General features: G+C 43.3%; 1 protein-coding gene across 3 annotated transcripts in view; it reads right to left on the bottom strand.

The window, feature by feature from the left end:
• Nucleotides 1–332: 332 nt before the first annotated feature.
• LOC143766510 (uncharacterized) overlaps nucleotides 333–18,287 on the bottom strand; it is a 39,828-nt gene continuing 21,873 nt past the window's right edge. For 2 of the 3 annotated variants that reach the window (XM_077254253.1, XM_077254252.1), the window contains exon 7: nucleotides 343–2,040. In XM_077254253.1, coding sequence (XP_077110368.1) covers nucleotides 692–2,040 — 1,349 coding nt within the window. In that variant the 3' untranslated portion in view covers nucleotides 343–691. Of the gene's footprint in view, nucleotides 2,041–18,287 lie in introns of all 3 variants that reach the window. The other variant, XM_077254251.1, reaches the window with a different exon arrangement.

Raw genomic sequence — 18,287 nt, 5'->3', positions numbered from 1 at the left:
GGCCGTAAAACTTTTGCGATAATAGCATCGCACTGCACAGACTGGCCTGGCACCTCTCCTGACCAGAGCATGACAGTATGACCTATTTCTATGCAGCTGTCAAGCTCAGGTCAGGAGAGCCAACAGCCAGAACTAGTTTTACGATGCGATTGTCGCACGAGAAATACTTCAATCTGTCTCTGCCCTAAGTCAGAGAGCAGCCGCAGCCTGGCTTCCTGCTGATGTTCAATACATCCGAAGAAAGGAACAGTGAAGCCAGGGCTGATTTTGTAACAACCTCACATGAGCCCCGGGAACGTGAGTGCCAAGACCACTGAAACGACACTGGCATGGAAAGTTAGTATGAATAATTTTATTTCAAATAGCCCAAACATGAGGAATGACAAGGGGTTGTACTAGAAATGGACACCCCCTTTATGAAATACATTTTTTGGCTAAAACAGTTACAACATTCTGAACATGAAAAAGGCTTCACCCCTTTGTGACTTTTCTGATGTTAAAGAGTTGATTTTAGTGTAAAACATTTCCTACATTATGAACATGAAAAAGGCTTCTTCGCTGTGTGGGTTCTCTGGTGTATAACGAGATCTGATTTCTGGTTAAAATATTTCCGAAATTCTGGACAGGTGAAAGGATTCTCCCGAGTGGGTTCTCTGGTGCCTATCCAAATCTGATTTCTAATTAAACCATTTCATGCATTCTGAACATGGAAAAGGCTTCTCAGGTGGTGATCAAGATTTCCTTTCCGATTAAAACATTTCCCACATTCTGAACATGCAAACAGCTTTTCCCCTGTGTGAGTTTTCTGGTGGTTAACCAAAGTAGACTTCTGTGTAAACCATTTCCCACATTCTGAACAGGAAAAAGGCTTCTCCCTTGTGTGGATTCTCTGGTGGTTAACTAAAACTGATTTCTCGCTAAAACATTTCCCACATTCTGAACAGGAAAAAGGCTTCTCTCCTGTGTGGGTTATTTGGTGCTTAACCAAAGCTGATTTCTTGTTAAAACATTTCCCACATTCTGAACAGGAAAAAGTCTTCTCCCTTGTGTGAGTTCTCTGGTGCTTAACCAAAGCTGATTTCTGGTTAAAACATTTCCCACATTCCAAACAAGAAAAAGGCTTCTCCCCTGTGTGAGCTCTCTGGTGCTTAACCAAAGCTGATTTCTCTTTAAAACATTTCCCACATTCCGAACAAGAAAAAGGCTTCTCCCCTGTGTGAGTTCGCTGGTGCTTAACCAAAGCTGATTTCTCATTAAAACATTTCTCACATTCTGAACAGGAAAAAGGCTTCTCCCCTGTGTGGGTTCTTTGGTGAGTAACAAGATTTGATTTCTGGCTAAAACATTTCCCACATTCCAAACATGAAAAAGGCTTCTTCCCTGTGTGGATTCTATGGTGCTTAATCAAATCTGATTTCCGGTTAAAACATTTCCCACATTCTGAACATGAAAAAGGCTTCTCCCCTGTGTGGGTTCTATGGTGCTTAATCATAGCTGATTTCTGGTTAAAACATTTCCCACATTCTGAACATGAAAAAGGCTTCTCCCTTGTGTGGGTTCTTTGGTGTATAACAAGATTCCTTTTAAAGTTAAAACATTTCCCACATTCTGAACAGGAAAAAGCCTTCTCCCTTGTGTGGGTTCCCTGGTGTATAACAAGATGTGATTTGTGTTTAAAACATTTTCCACATGTGGAACAAGACATTTTTTCCTCCACTGTGTGAATTTTTGGATGTTTAAGAAAATACTTTTTGATGGGAAAACTGTTTCCATATTCTGAACATGAAAACGGCTTCTCTGATTTAGGAGTATTTCTGTTTTTAATGCTTATTTTGTGACTCTGATTTTCCTTAGTTGTTGCTAATGAATCAGAAAACAGGACCTGTTTCAAAGGATCAGATGAGAGTTTCTTGCTCTGAAGGGATGATGGTATATCTGGAGTAACGGCATTAACTTCAATTATATCCAGTGGGATCTCAAAATCATCCGATTTAAAAACTGAAGATGTCAACTGTTTCTCTGATCTCTTGGTACAATCATCTGTCAAGATATAAACCAATTATTGTTTTTGAATAAAATATCTTTGAATGTCATTTAACATTTCTACTTAACTTGTCTGTAAAAATGGTAAGTTATGTAAAAATATTTAATTCTTCACCAAGACAATGACAGTTCACAGTCTAATAGAAACTCTCATAGGAAGAACTAGTGCAACACGATGTTCAACTATTTGTTCATTCTGCCTCCCAAATATGGAATAAAAAGCCACAAAGGAACGTTATGTTGACAAACGTAATACCAATAAAAACTTCTATTCATGTAACAAAAATAAAATTAAAATAAAGTCCCCACTCAGTTCCATCATCTGTCAGTGGAAAAACAGAGGTTTCCACATTATTAGTGGCTCAAAGGCTCTTGAAAAGTAATATGGCTTTCATTAACCAATCCAGCAATAACCACTTTCCCAAAGTAAATTTTTCCCCTCGCTTCTGAGCCTTTCAGTGTGCCCAAACCACATGTATTTGGCATTACTATAGTGAGAAGAACCCACTTAATTTACGGTGTGTGTGCCTCCTGGAGCACAATCAGGGCACTATGCGTTGGGTATTAAAACTGCATATTTGTAATTTTTTTTCTCCCATATCCACTGTGTGCTAATTTCCGGAAAGTGCCTGTGGAATCAAAAATAGTCACTACTCCAATACATTGGTTCTCTGAGGGTTATAATTTCCAAAATGGAGTCATTTTATGGGAATTTCTACAGAGCTGATTTTCTGAAATTTTGTCTTATTAGGGCTTCTGCAGATGGGGTGTCAAATCTCTTCTGGGATCTGCTCCTATGATGTCACGAAGCATGTCCTTATTCATATGGCAGGCGGGGCTGGTAATGGAGTAGACATTGGAACCAGAAGCTTTAGACGACATAGGCTCGATTCAGCCACTAAGATTAGGGTGCCTGGGACAAGTAGTACCATCCAGTCTGACAGTATGGGTGTATGTGCTGTCCAGCTGAAGTAATCTGCTCCCTGATTCAGCCAACTGGATAGTACCATATTTTACGAAAGATCAAAGCATATTGAACGAAGCTGCTAGATACAGCATTGTTCTCCTCTAGTTCAGTCCTCTATGCTCAGCTCACGGCTTGTGTGTTTGTTTCCTGTTGTGATCTCAGCCTGTTTGCTGACTAAGAAAATTTCCAAAACAATCCACAGGGAGGAGATTGTATCAAAACAAAATCCTATAAACTGCATGCTCGCAAAACGCCAGAAGCCTAACAAACAAGAAGGAAGAACTACAAATATCTACAGGTAACTATGTCATAGTGGGAATAGCCGAGACATGATTAGATGAAAGCTATGACTGGGCAGTTAACTAACAGGGTTACAGTCTGTTTACAAAGGATCATAAAAATCAGAGAGGAGGAGGGGTTTGTCTTTATATAAAGTCTTGTCTAAAGTCCACTTTAAGGGAGGATATAAGCGAAGGGAATGAGGATGTCGAGTCCACATGGGTCGACATACATGGAGGGAAAATTTGTAACAATATTCTCATTGGGGTCCCCCAAATATAACAGAAATCATGGAAAGTCTACTACTAAGGCAGATAGGTAAAGCTGCAACCCATAATGAGGTCCTTGTTATGGGGGACTTTAACCCCTTAACGACCGCCGATACGCCTTTTAACGGCGGCCGCTAAGGGTACTTAAACCACAGCGCCGTTAACGGCGCTGTGGAAAAAGTGAATAGCGCCCCCCAGAGTCGGATTTTCTCTGGGGTCTCGGTTGCCGGGGGTAGCCGAGACCCCAGAGAACATGATTCGGGGGTTTTTTACCGACCACCGAGTTGCGATCGCCAGTAATTAACCGTTTACCGGCGGTCGCAACAAAAAAACAAACGCGATTTGCCATTTAATTTCTCTGTCCTCCGATGTGATCGCACATCGGAGGACAGAGAAATGTGGTCCCCGATAGCCCCCCAATACTCACCTACCTCCCCCGGTGCTCCTCGTGGCTCCCGATGGGCGCCGCCATCTTTTTCCGGGGAAATAATGGCGGGCGCATGCGCAGTGCGCCCGCTGCCCGGCACCCAGATGTTCTTTGGGGTCTTGGCTGCCGGGGGTAGCCGAGACCCCAAAGAACATGATCGGGGTCGGTTTTTACCGACCCCTGTTTTGCGATCGCTGGTAATTAACGGTTTACCGGCGACCGCAAAAAAAAAAAAAAAAGCGATGTCATTCTCTGTCCTCTGATGTGATCGCACATCAGAGGACAGAGAAATAGGGGGATTCGGGGATCCTGTTATACTTACCGGTGTCCCTGGGTCCTCCTGCTTCTTCTGCTGGCCGCCGGCTTCTTGCTCCGGTAAGAAAACGGCGGGCGCATGCGCAGTGCGCCCGCCATGATCTGCCGGCCGGCAGAAGAAAATTCTTCCTCTTTTTTATTTTGGTCACTGTGAGATCCTATCACAGTGATCAAAATAAAAAAAATAGTAAATAACCCCCCCCCTTTATCACCCCCTTAGTAAGAAAAAAATAATAAAATAAAAAAAATTTATGAATTTCTATTTTCCAAATATGGTTAGGGTTAGGGGTAGGGTTAGGGGTAGGGTTAGGGTTAGGATATGTGCACACATAGAATGGTTCTCTGCGGATTTTTCCGCAGCGGATTTGATAAATCCGCAGGACCAAAACGCTGCGTTTTTCCTGCGGATTTATCGCGGATGTACCGCGGTTTTTGTGCGGATTCCACTGCGGTTTTACACCTGCGGTTTTCTATTATGGAGCAGGTGTAAAACCGCTGCGGAATCAGCAGAAAGAATTGACATGCTGCGGAATGTAAACCGCTGCGTTTCCGTGTGTTTTTTTCCGCAGCATGGGCACAGCGTTTTATGTTTCCCATAGGTTTACATTGTACTGTAAACTCATGGGAAACTGCTGTGGACCCACAGCTGCGGAAACGCTGCGGAAACGCTGCGGATCTGCAGCAAAATCCACAACATGTGCACATAGCCTTAGGGTTAGGGTTAGGGCTTGGGTTAGAGCTAGGATTAGGGTTAGAGCTAGGGTTAGGGCTAGGGTTGGGGCTAAAGTTAGGGTTAGGGTTGGGGCTAGGTTTAGGGCTAAAGTTAGGGTTTGGGCTAAAGTTAGGGTTAGGGCTAGGGTTGGGGCTAAAGTTAGGGTTAGAGTTGGGATTAGGATTTGGATTAGGGTTGGCATTAGGGTTACATTTGGGATTAGGGTTAGGTTTGGGATTAGGGTTAAGGCTAGGGTTGGGATTAAGGATAGGGGTGTATTGGGATTAGGGTTAGGTTTTGAGGTTAGGGTTGAGATTAGGATTAGGGGGGTGTTGGGTTTAGGGTTTTGATTAGGGTTATGGTTAGCTTTGGGATTAGGGTTAGGGGTGTTTTGGGGGGTTAGGGTTGTGATTAGGATTATGGATCGTGTTGGGATCAGGGTTAGGGGTGTGTTGGGGTTAGGGTTGGAGTTAGAATTGGGGGGTTTCCACTGTTTAGGTACATCAGGGGGTCTCTAAACGCCACAGCCAATTTTGTGCTCAAAAAGTAAAATGGTGCTCCCTACCTTCTGAGCTCTGCCGTGCGCCCAAACAGTGGTTTACCCCCACATATGGGGCATCAGCGTACTCGGAATAAATTGGACAACAACTTTTGGGGTCCAATTTCTCCTGATACCCTTGTGAAAATAAAAACTTGGGGGCTAAAAAATATTTTTTTGTGGAAAAAAAAATATTTTTTATTTTCACGACTCTGCATTATATGTTGTGAATTTGCGTTTTGCTCCCTCTAGTGGTCATTAGTGATTTGACACTGGAGCTTCTGTCTTCTCCTATATGCTCACCTGGGCCGTTAGTTCAGGGGCGTTGCTATATAAGCTCTCTGGACCTTCAGTTCTATGCCTGGCATCGTTGAATTCAGAGCTAATCTGTTGTGCTCTTGTCCTTTGATCCGGGTTCCTGTATTTCAAGCTAAGTCTGCTTCCTTGCTTTTTGCTTTGGTTTTGTTTTGTATTTTTGTCCAGCTTGTTCCAATCTGTATCCTGACCTTTGCTGGAAGCTCTAGGGGGCTGGTGTTCTCCCCCCGGACCGTTAGACGGTTCGGGGGTTCTTGAATCTCCAGCGTGGATTTTTATAGGGTTTTTGTTGACCAGATAAGTTATCTTGCTTTATTCTGCTATTAGTAAGCTGGCCTCTCTTTGCTGAACCTGGTTCATTTCTGTGTTTGTCATTTCCTCTTACCTCACCGTTATTATTTGTGGGGGGCTTGTATCTTGCTTTGGGGTCCCTTTCTCTGGAGGCAAGAGAGGTCTTTGTTTTCTTCTCCTAGGGGTAGTTAGATTCTCCGGCTGGCGCGAGTCATCTAGCGATCACCGTAGGCATGATCCCCGGCTACTTCTAGTGTTGGCGTTAGGAGTAGCTATTTGGTCAACCCTGTTACCACAGCCCTATGAGCTGGATTTTTGTATCTCGCAGACTTACACGTTCCTCTGAGACCCTGTCCACTGGGGTCATAACAGTATGCCAGGCCAGTATTGAATGTTTGATGCATTGCAGAAGTGGGATTATAAGAAAGAAAATTTTGAGTTTTTTTTTTCTCTCTCATTTATTTATTTTTTTTTCTTTTCCCCTTTACCTCAGAGTGGCTTAAGCTTGCTGCAGACATGAATGTCCAGACCTTGATTACAAGTGTGGACCAGCTTGCTGCTCGTGTGCAGGGTATACAAGATTATGTTATCAGAAATCCTAGGTCTGAACCCAAGATACCGATTCCTGAACCGTTTTCAGGAGACCGATTTAAGTTTAGGAATTTCAGGGATAATTGTAAATTGTTTTTGTCCCTGAGACCCTGTTCGTCTGGAGACTCTGCTCAACAAGTAAAAATTGTTATTTCATTCTTACGGGGTGACCCTCAAGATTGGGCTTTTTCGTTGGCGCCAGGAGATCCGGCATTGGCTGATATTGATGCGTTTTTTCTGGCGCTCGGTTTACTTTATGAGGAACCCAATCTTGAGATTCAGGCTGAAAAAGCCTTGCTGGCTATGTCTCAGGGCCAGGACGAGGCTGAAGTGTATTGCCAAAAATTTCGGAAATGGTCCGTGCTGACACATTGGAACGAGTGTGCACTGGCTGCTAATTTTAGAAATGGCCTTTCTGAAGCCATTAAGAATGTTATGGTGGGTTTTCCTATTCCCACAGGTCTGAATGATACCATGGCCCTGGCTATTCAAATTGACCGGCGGTTGCGGGAGCGCAAAACCGCAAATTCCCTCATGGTGTTGTCTGAACGGACACCTGATTTGATGCAATGTGATAGAAAAACCGCAAATTCCCTCATGGTGTTGTCTGAACGGACACCTGATTTGATGCAATGTGATAGAATCCTGACTAGAAATGAGAGGAAAATTCATAGACGCCAGAATGGCTTGTGCTACTACTGTGGTGATTCTACACATGTTATCTCAGCATGCTCTAAATGTATATCTAAGGTTGTTAGTCCTGTGGGACTTGTGCTCGAGCTAAGCCTTGCTGTTCTCGTGCCAGCGGGTTGCTCTTGCCCTTGCCTGTCCCTAAGAGACCTTGGACACATATCTCCATGGATTTCATTTCTGATCTTCCGGTGTCTCAAGGCATGTCTGTTATCTGGGTGATATGTGATCGCTTCTCCAAGATGGTCCATTTGGTTCCTTTGCCTAAGCTGCCTTCCTCTTCCGATCTGGTTCCTGTGTTTTTCCAGAACGTGGTTCGTTTGCACGGCATCCCTGAGAATATTGTGTCAGACAGAGGATCCCAGTTCGTTTCCAGATTCTGGCGATCCTTTTGTAGTAGGATGGGCATTGATTTGTCGTTTTCGTCTGCTTTCCATCCTCAGACTAATGGACAGACGGAGCGAACTAATCAGACTTTGGAGGCTTATTTGAGGTGTTTTGTCTCTGCTGATCAGGACGATTGGGTGACCTTCTTGCCGTTGGCTGAGTTTGCCCTTAATAATCGGGCTAGTTCCGCCACTTTGGTTTCGCTGTTTTTCTGCAACTCTGGTTTCCACCCTCGTTTTTCTTCGGGTCATGTGGAACCTTCTGACTGTCCTGGGGTGGATTCTGTGGTGGATAGGTTGCAGCGGATCTGGAATCTTGTGGTGGACAACTTGAAGTTGTCACAGGAGAGGGCTCAGCGCTTTGCCAACCGCCGCCGCGGTGTGGGTCCCCGACTACGTGTTGGGGATTTGGTGTGGCTTTCTTCCCGCTTTGTTCCAATGAAGGTTTCCTCTCCCAAATTTAAACCTCGTTTTATTGGTCCTTACAAGATATTGGAAATCCTTAATCCTGTATCCTTTCGTCTGGATCTTCCTGTGTCGTTTGCTATCCACAACGTGTTTCATAGGTCCTTGTTGCGGCGGTACGTTGTGCCTGTAGTTCCTTCTGCTGAGCCTCCTGCTCCGGTGTTGGTTGAGGGCGAGTTGGAGTACGTGGTGGAGAAGATCTTGGATTCTCGTCTCTCCAGGCGGAGGCTTCAGTACCTGGTCAAGTGGAAGGGCTATGGTCAGGAAGATAATTCCTGGGTGGTCGCCTCTGATGTTCATGCGGCCGATTTGGTTCGTGCCTTTCACGCCGCTCATCCTGATCGCCCTGGTGGTCGTGGTGAGGGTTCGGTGACCCCTCACTAAGGGGGGGGTACTGTTGTGAATTTGCGTTTTGCTCCCTCTAGTGGTCATTAGTGATTTGACACTGGAGCTTCTGTCTTCTCCTATATGCTCACCTGGGCCGTTAGTTCAGGGGCGTTGCTATATAAGCTCTCTGGACCTTCAGTTCTATGCCTGGCATCGTTGAATTCAGAGCTAATCTGTTGTGCTCTTGTCCTTTGATCCGGGTTCCTGTATTTCAAGCTAAGTCTGCTTCCTTGCTTTTTGCTTTGGTTTTGTTTTGTATTTTTGTCCAGCTTGTTCCAATCTGTATCCTGACCTTTGCTGGAAGCTCTAGGGGGCTGGTGTTCTCCCCCCCGGACCGTTAGACGGTTCGGGGGTTCTTGAATCTCCAGCGTGGATTTTTATAGGGTTTTTGTTGACCAGATAAGTTATCTTGCTTTATTCTGCTATTAGTAAGCTGGCCTCTCTTTGCTGAACCTGGTTCATTTCTGTGTTTGTCATTTCCTCTTACCTCACCGTTATTATTTGTGGGGGGCTTGTATCTTGCTTTGGGGTCCCTTTCTCTGGAGGCAAGAGAGGTCTTTGTTTTCTTCTCCTAGGGGTAGTTAGATTCTCCGGCTGGCGCGAGTCATCTAGCGATCACCGTAGGCATGATCCCCGGCTACTTCTAGTGTTGGCGTTAGGAGTAGCTATTTGGTCAACCCAGTTACCACAGCCCTATGAGCTGGATTTTTGTATCTCGCAGACTTACACGTTCCTCTGAGACCCTGTCCACTGGGGTCATAACAATTATAAACTTCTGTGAAGCACTTGGGCATTCAAAGTTCTCACCACACATCTAGATAAGTTCCTTGGGGGGTCTAGTTTCCAAAATGGGGTCACTTCTGGGGGGTCTCTACTGTTTAGGTATATCTGGGGCTCTGCAAATGCAACATAACGCCCGCAGACCATTCTATCAAAGTCTGCATTCCAAAACGGCACTCCTTCCCTTCCGAGCTCAGCCATGCACCTAAACAGTGGTCCCCCCCACACATGGGGTATCAGTGTACTCAGGACAAATTGGACAACAACTTTTGGGGTCCAATTTCTCTTGTTACCCTTGTGAAAATAAAAATTGGGGGGCTAAAAAAATATTTTTTGTGAAAAAAATATTTTTTTTTGTTTTCACGACTCTGCATTATAAACTTCTGTGAAGCACTTGGGCATTCAAAGTTCTCACAACACATCTAGATAAGTTCCTTGGGGGGTCTAGTTTCCAAAATGAGGTCACTTGTGGGGGGTTTCTACTGTTTAGGTACATCGGGGGCTCTGCAAACGCAACATAATGCCTGCAGACCATTCTATCAAAGTCTGCATTCCAAAACGGCACTCCTTCCCTTCCGAGCTCAGCCATGCGCCCAAACAGTGGTCCCCCCCACACATGGGGTATCAGTGTACTCAGGACAAATTGGACAACAACTTTTGGGGTCCAATTTCTCTTCTTACCCTTGTGAAAATAAAAATTGGGGGGGCTAAAAAAATCTTTTTTGTGAAAAAAATATTTTTTTTTGTTTTCACGACTCTGCATTATAAACTTCTGTGAAGCACTTGGGCATTCAAAGTTCTCACAACACATCTAGATAAGTTCCTTGGGGGGTCTAGTTTCCAAAATGAGGTCACTTGTGGGGGGTTTCTACTGTTTAGGTACATCGGGGGCTCTGCAAACGCAACATAATGCCTGCAGACCATTCTATCAAAGTCTGCATTCCAAGCGGCGCTCCTTCCCTTCCGAGCCCTGATGGGTGCCCAAACAGTGCCCTCCCCCCACATATGGGGTATCAGTGTACTCAGGACAAACTGGTCAACAGATTTTGTGGTCCAATGTCTCCTGTTACCCTTGATAAAATAAAAAATTGCAGGCTAAAAAAATCATTTTTGAGTGAAAAAAAAGGATTTTTTATTTTCACGGCTCTACGTTATAAACTTCCGTGAAGCACCTGGGGGTTTAAAGTGCTCACCACACATCTAGATAAGTTCCTTAAGGGGTCTAGTTTCCAAAATGGTGTCATTTGTGGGGGGTTTCCACTGTTTAGGCACATCAGGGGCTCTCCAAACGCGACATGGCATCCGATCTCAATTCCAGCCAATTCTACATTGAAAAAGTAAAACGGCACTCCTTCTCTTCCAAGCTCTGCAGTGCGCCCAAACAGTGGTTTACCCCCACATATGGGGTATCGACGTACTCAGGAGAGGTTGCACAACAACATTTGTTGTCTAGTTTCTCCTGTTACCCTTGTGAAAATAAAAATTTGGGGGCAAAAAGATCATTTTTGTAGAAAAAATGCGACTTTTTTATTTTCACGGCTCTACGTTATAAACTTCCGGGAAGCACCTGGGGGTTTAAAGTGCTCACCACACATCTAGATAAGTTCCTTAAGGGGTCTAGTTTCCAAAATGGTGTCAATTGTGGGGGGTTTAAACTGTTTAGGCACATCAGTGGCTCTCCAAATGCGACATGGCATCCGATCTCAATTCCAGCTAATTCTACATTGAAAAAGTAAAACGGCGCTCCTTCTCTTCCAAGCTCTGCAGTGAGCCCAAACAGTGGTTTACCCCCACATATGGGGTATCAACGTCCTCAGGAGAAATTGCACAACAACTTTTGTGGTCTAATTTCTCCTGTTACCCTTGGGAAAATAAAAATTTTGGGGCAAAAAGATCATTTTTGTAGAAAAAAATGTGATTTTTTATTTTCACGGCTCTACGTTATAAACTTCCGTGAAGCACCTGGGGGATCAAAGTGCTCACCACACATCTAGTTAAGTTCCTTATGGGGTCTAGTTTCCAAAATGGTGTCACTTGTGGGGGGTTTCCACTGTTTAGGCACATCAGGGGCTCTCCAAACGCGACATGGCGTCCGATCTCAATTCCAGGCAATTCTACATTGAAAAAGTAAAATGGCACTCCTTCTCTTCCAAGCTCTGTGGTGCGCCCAAACAGTGGTTTACCCCCACATATGGGGTATCGACGTACTCAGGAGAAATTGCACAACAACTTTTGTGGTCTAATTTCTCCTGTTACCCTTGTGAAAATAAGAATTTGTGGGCGAAAATATCATTTTTGTGTAAACAAATGCAATTTTTTATTTTCACGGCTCTACGTTATAAACTTCTGTGAAGCACTTGGGGGCTCAAAGTGCTCACCACACATCTAGTTAAGTTCCTTAAGGGGTCTAGTTTCCAAAATGGTGTCACTTGTGGAGCGTTTCCACTGTTTAGGCACATCAGGGGCTCTCCAAACGTGACATGGCATCCGATCTCAATTCCAGCCAATTCTGCATTGAAAAAGTCAAACGGCGCTCCTTCTCTTCAAGCTCTGCGGTGCGCCCAAACAGTGGTTTACCCCCACATATGGGGTATCAGCGTATTCAGGAGAAATTGCACAACAAAATGTATGGTTACATTTCTGTTTTGACACTTGTGAAAATAAAAAAATATGGTTCTGAATTAAAGTGTTTGCAAAAAAAGTTAAATGTTCATTTTTTCCTTCCACATTGTTTGAGTTCCTGTGAAGCACGTAAAGGGTTAATAAACTTCTTGAATGTGGTTTTAAGTACCTTGAGGGGTGCAGTTTTTAGAATGGTGTCACACTTGGTTATTTTCTATCATATAGACCCCTCAAAATGACTTCAAATGTGATGTGGTCCCTAAAATAAAATGGTGTTGTAAAAATGAGAAATTGCTGGTCAAATTTTAACCCTTATAACTCCCTAACAAAAAAAAAATTTGTTTCCAAAATTGTGCTGATGTAAAGTAGACATGTCGGAAATGTTATTTATTAACTATTTTGTGTGACATATCTCTCTGATTTAAGGGCATAAAAATACAAAATTTGAAAATTGCAAAATGTTAAAAATTTTCACCATATTTCCATTTTTTTCATAAATAATCGCAAGGAATATCGAAGAAATGTTACCACTAGCATGAAGTACAACATGTCACGAAAAAACAGTCTCAGAATCAGCAGGATCCGTTAAAGCGTTCCAGAGTTATAACCTCATAAAGTGACAGTGGTCAGAATTGTAAAAATCGGCTCGGTCATTAAGTACCAAATTGGCTCTGTCACTAAGGGGTTAACTACCCGGATATTAACTGGGAAACTGAGACCTGCGAAACCCATAAAGGCACCAGGTTTCTGCTAATAACCAAGGAGCAGCACTTTTAGACCTAATGCTATCTAATAGACCTGACAGAATAACAAATCTGCAGTTCGTTGGGCATCTAGTAAATAGTGACGACAATATTGTACAGTTTTACTTGTCTTTCGCTAGGGGGACTTGTCAGGGAGTCACAAAAACATTGAACTTTAGGAAGGCAAAGTTTGACCAGCTTAGAGATGCCCTTAATCTGGTTGACTGGGACATTGTCCTCAGAAATAAGAATACAGATAATAAATGGGAAATGTTTAAGAACATCCTAAATAGGCACTGTAAGCGGTTTATACCTTGTGGGCATAAAAGGACAAGAAATAGGAAAAATCTAATGTGGCAATTAACAGTTAAAAAAAAAAAAGCATTTAAACTACTAAAGCAGGATGGCACCGTTGAAGCTCTAAAAAACTATAGGGAGAACAATACTTTATCTAAAAAAACTAATTAAGGCTACCAAATAGGAAACCGAGAAGTAAAACTAATCCCAAACTGTTCTTCAACTATATCAATAGTAAAAAAATCATAAGTGAAAGTGTAGGCCCCTTAAAAAAATTGTAAGAAAAGAATGGTTGTAAATGGCGAGGAATAAGCTAATATATTAAACACATGTCTACTTTACATCAGCACAATTTTGGAAACAAATTTTTTTTTTGCTAGGATGTTATAAGGGTTAAAATTTGACCAGTGATTTCTCATTTTTACAACAAAATTTACAAAACCATTTTTTTTAGGGACCACCTCACATTTGAAGTCAGTTTGAGGAGTCTATATGGCTGAAAATACCCAAAAGTGACACCATTCTAAACACTGCACCCCTCAAGGTGCTCAAAACCATATTCAAGAAGTTTATTAACCCTTCAGGTGTTTCACAGCAGCAGAAGCAACATGGAAGGAAAAAATGAACATTTAACTTTTTAGTCACAAAAAATTATCTTTTAGCAACAATTTTGTTATTTTCCCAAGGGTAAAAGGAGAAACTGGACCACGAAATTTGTTGTCCAATTTGTCCTGAGTACGCCGATACCTCATATGTGGGGGTAAACCACTGATTGGGCGCACGGCAGGGCTCGGAAGGGAAGGAGCGCCATTTGACTTTTTGAATGAAAGATTGGCTCCAATCTTTAGCGGACACCATGTCTCGTTTGGAGAGCCCCCGTGTGCCTAAACATTGGAGCTCCCCCACAATTCACCCCATTTTGGAAACTAGATGCCCCAAGGAACTTATCTAGATGCATAGTGAGCACTTTAAACCCCCAGGTGCTTCACAAATTGATCCGTAAAAATGAAAAAATTCTTTTAGCCTCAATTTTTTGATTTTCACATGGGCAACAGGATAAAATGGATCCTAAAATTTGTTGGGCAATTTCTCCTGAGTACACCGATACCTCACATGTGGGGGTAAACCACTGTTTGGGCACATGGTAAGGCTTGAAAGGGAAGGAGCGCCATTTGACTTTTTGAATGAAAAATTATCTCCATCGTTGGCGGACACCATGTCGCGTTTGGAGAGCCCCTGTGTGCCTAAACATTGGAGCTCCCCCACAAATGACCCCATTTTGGAAACTAGACCTCTCAAGGAACTAATCTAGATGTGTGGTGAGCACTTGGAACCCCCAAGTGCTTCACAGAAGTTTGTAACGCAGAGCCATGAAAATAAAAAATAATTTTTTTTTCCTCAAAAATAATTTTTAAGCCCAGAATTTTTCAATTTTCCCAAGGGTAACAGGACAAATTTGACCCCAAAAGTTGTTGTGCAGTTTCTCCTGAGTACGCTAATACCCCATATGTGGGGGTAAACCATTGTTTGGGCACACGTCGGGGTTCGGAAGGGAAGTAGTGACGTTTTGATATGCAGACTTTGTTGGAATGCTCTGCGGGCGTCACGTTGCGTTTGCAGAGCCCCTGATGTGCCTAAACAGCAGAAACTCTCCACAAGTGACCCCATTTTGGAAACTAGACCCCCAAAGGAACTTATCTAGATGTGTGGTGAGCACTTTGAACCCCCAAGTGCTTCACAGAAGTTTATAACGCAGAGCCGTGAAAATAAAAAATCATTTTTCTTTCCTCAAAAATAATTTTTTAGCCCGCAATTTTTTATTTTCCCAAGAGTTACAGGAGAAATTGGACCCCAAAAGTTGTTGTCCAGTTTCTCCCGAGAAATATCGTGCTCACCACATAGAAAAATCCCAGAAAAACAACCATGACAGAAATTGTAATCATATAAACATCAATTTATTAGATATCATTAATTTAAAAGTACGCTTGTACCCCATATGTGGGGGTAAACCACTGTTTGGGCATACGTCCGGGCTCGGAAGGGAGAGAGCACCATTTGACTTTTTCAACACAAGATTGGCTGGAATCAGTGGTGGTGCCATGTCGCGTTTGGAGACCCCCTGATGTGCCTAAACAGTGGAAACCCCTCAATTCTAACTCAAACACTAACCCCAACACACCCCTAACCCTAATACCAACCCTAACCACAACCCTAACCCCAACACACCCCTAACCCTAATCTTAACCCTAATTCCAACCCTAACTCTAATTCCAACCCTAACCCTAAGGCTATGTGCCCACATTGCGGATTTGTGTGCGAATTTTTCGGCAACATTTTTGAAAAATCTGCAGGTAAAACGCACTGCGCTTTACCTACGGATTTACCGCGGATTTCCAGTGTTTTTTGTGTGGATTTCACCTGCGGATTCCTATTATGGAGCAGGTGTAAAACGCTGCGGAATCCGCACAAAGAATTGATATGCTGCGGAAAATACAACGCAGCATTTCCGCGCTGTATTTTCCGCACCATGGGCACAGCGGATTTGGTTTTCCATAGGTTTACGTGGTACTGTAAACGTGATGGAAAACTGCTACGAATCCGCAGCGACCAATCCACTGCGGATCCGCAGCCAAATCCGCACTGTGTGCACATAGCCTAATTCTAACCCTAATTCCAACCCTAGCCCTAATTCTAACCCTAATTCTAACCCTAACCCTAATTCTAACCCTAGCCCTAAGTGCAACCCTAGCCCTAAGTGCAACCCTATCCCTAAGTGCAACCCTATCCCTAAGTGCAACCCTATCCCTAAGTGCAACCCTAACCCTACCCCTAACCCTACCCCTAACCCTAATGGAAAAACAAAAAAATATATATTTTCTGTACTTTATAATTGTCCCTACCTATGGGGGTGATAAAGGGGGAGTTTATTTACTATTTTTTTTATTTTGATCGCTGTGATAGAACTTATCACAGGAAGGGGTTAATAAAGGGCATGGGGGAACTACAATACCCAGAGAGATTAGCAAAACTAGGATTATTTAGTCTAGAAAAAAGATGACTGAGGGGCGATCCAATAACCATGTATAAGTATACTGTATAAGGGGACAATACAAATATGTCCGAGGATCTGTTTATATCAAGGAATGTGATGGTCACAAGGGGGCATTCTCTGCGTCTGGAGGAGAGAAGATTTTTCCACCAACATAGAAGAGGATTCTTTACTGTTAGGCCAGTGAGAATCTGGAATTCCTTGTCTGAGGAGGAGGTGATGGCGAACTCAGTCGAGGGATTCAAGTGAGGCCTGGATGTCTTCCTGGAGGGTAACAATATGGTATCTTACAGTTATTAGGTTCTTTAGATGGATGTAGAGCTGGGAATTTATTCTGACAGAATATAGGCTGAACTGGATGGACAAATGTATTTTTTCGGCCTTGCTAACTATGTTACTATGACACTCTTACGTCTTCCAATTTAGTATTTTCTCTGCCTTACTGGTTCTGACCCAGAGACCTGACTATTGTTCTTCCCGTTTCACACCACCGAACAGCAAGCAACACTGTTGCCCAAACCCGGGGGAAGGTCTCTATGTAAATCCAGATCCATGTAGTGGTGCTAAAGGGTGATGAGCAAGATAATCCTTGGGATCAAAAAAATGGAGTAGATAGCGCCAAGCTTGTTCGTGATGGCCATCTTCTGAGCTGACAGGTGGCCACAAACACTGCTCCTAATACTTTGTGTCTGCAAGCTATTCCAGTAAGATCTGGATTCAAATAGCTAAATGGCTCTCTTTCCCTTCTCAACCCTGAAATGTGCCCAGACAGTAATGTACAACCGTAAATAGGGTATTGTCGGATACAAGAAAAGTCGTAAAATAACTTGTGAGGTCCATCTGTTTGCTACAACCCTATGTGAAATTGAAAAAATTGGGGCTTATACAGTGGGGAAAAAAAGTATTTAGTCAGCGACCAATTTTACAAGTTCTCCCACTTAAATAGAGGAGAGAGTCCTGTAATTGACATCATAAATAGACCACAACTATGAGAATCAAAATGAGAAAACAAATCCAAAAAAAAAAAAATCACCTTGTCTGATTTTGAAAGATTTTTTTTGCAAAATATGGTGGAATATAAGTATTTGGTCACCTAAAAACATGCAAGATTTCTGGCTCTCACAGACCTGTAACGTCTTCATTAAGAGGCTCCTCTGTCCTCCACTCATAACCTGTAGTAATGGCACTTGTTTGAACTCGTTAACAGTATGAAAGACACCTGTGCACACCCTCAAACAGTCACACTCCAAACTCCACTATGGTGAAGACCAAAGAGCTGTCGCAGGACACCAGAAACAAAATTGAAGCCTGGCACCAGGCTGGGAAAACTGAATTTGCAATAGGCAAGCAGCTTGGTGTGAGGAGATCAACTGTGGGAGCAATAATAAGAAAATGGAAGACATACTCAAGACCACTGATAATCTCCCTCGATCTGGGGCTCCACGCAAGTTCTCACCCCTTGGGGTCAAAATGATCACAAGAACGGTGAGCAAAAATCCAAAAACCACATGGGGGACCTAGTGAATAACCTGCATAGAGCTGGGACCACCATAACAAAGGCTATCATCAGTAACACACTACGCTGCCACGGACTCAAGTCCTGCAGTGACAGACGTGTCCCCCTGCTTAAGCCAGTACATGCCTAGGCCCATCTGAAGTTTGCTAGAGAGCATTTGGATTATCCAGAAGAGTTTTAAGAGAATGCCATATGGCCTGATGAAACCAAAGTAGAACTGTTTAGTAGAAACAAAACTCGTCATGTTTAGAGGAGACAGAATGCTGAGTTCCATCTAAAGAACACCATATCTACTGTGAAGAATGGGGGTGGCAACATCATGCTTTGGGACTGTTTCTCTGCAAAGGGACCAGGACGACTGACCCATGTACATTAAAGAATGACTGGGCCCATCAATTGTGAGATTTTGAGTGCTAATCTCCTTCCACCATCAAGGGCATTGAAGATTAAACGTGGATGGATCTTTCAGCATGATAATGATCCCAAGCACACAGCCAGGGCAACGAAGGAGTGGCTTTGTAAGAAGCATATGAAGGTCCTGGAGTGGCCTAGCGAGTCTTAAGCTCACCACCCCATAGAAAACCTTTGGAGGGAGTTGAAAGTCT

Source organism: Ranitomeya variabilis, chromosome 4, assembly GCF_051348905.1.
Source record: "Ranitomeya variabilis isolate aRanVar5 chromosome 4, aRanVar5.hap1, whole genome shotgun sequence".
Taxonomy (NCBI): domain Eukaryota; kingdom Metazoa; phylum Chordata; class Amphibia; order Anura; family Dendrobatidae; genus Ranitomeya; species Ranitomeya variabilis.
This window is presented reverse-complemented; position numbering and strand designations above follow the sequence as displayed.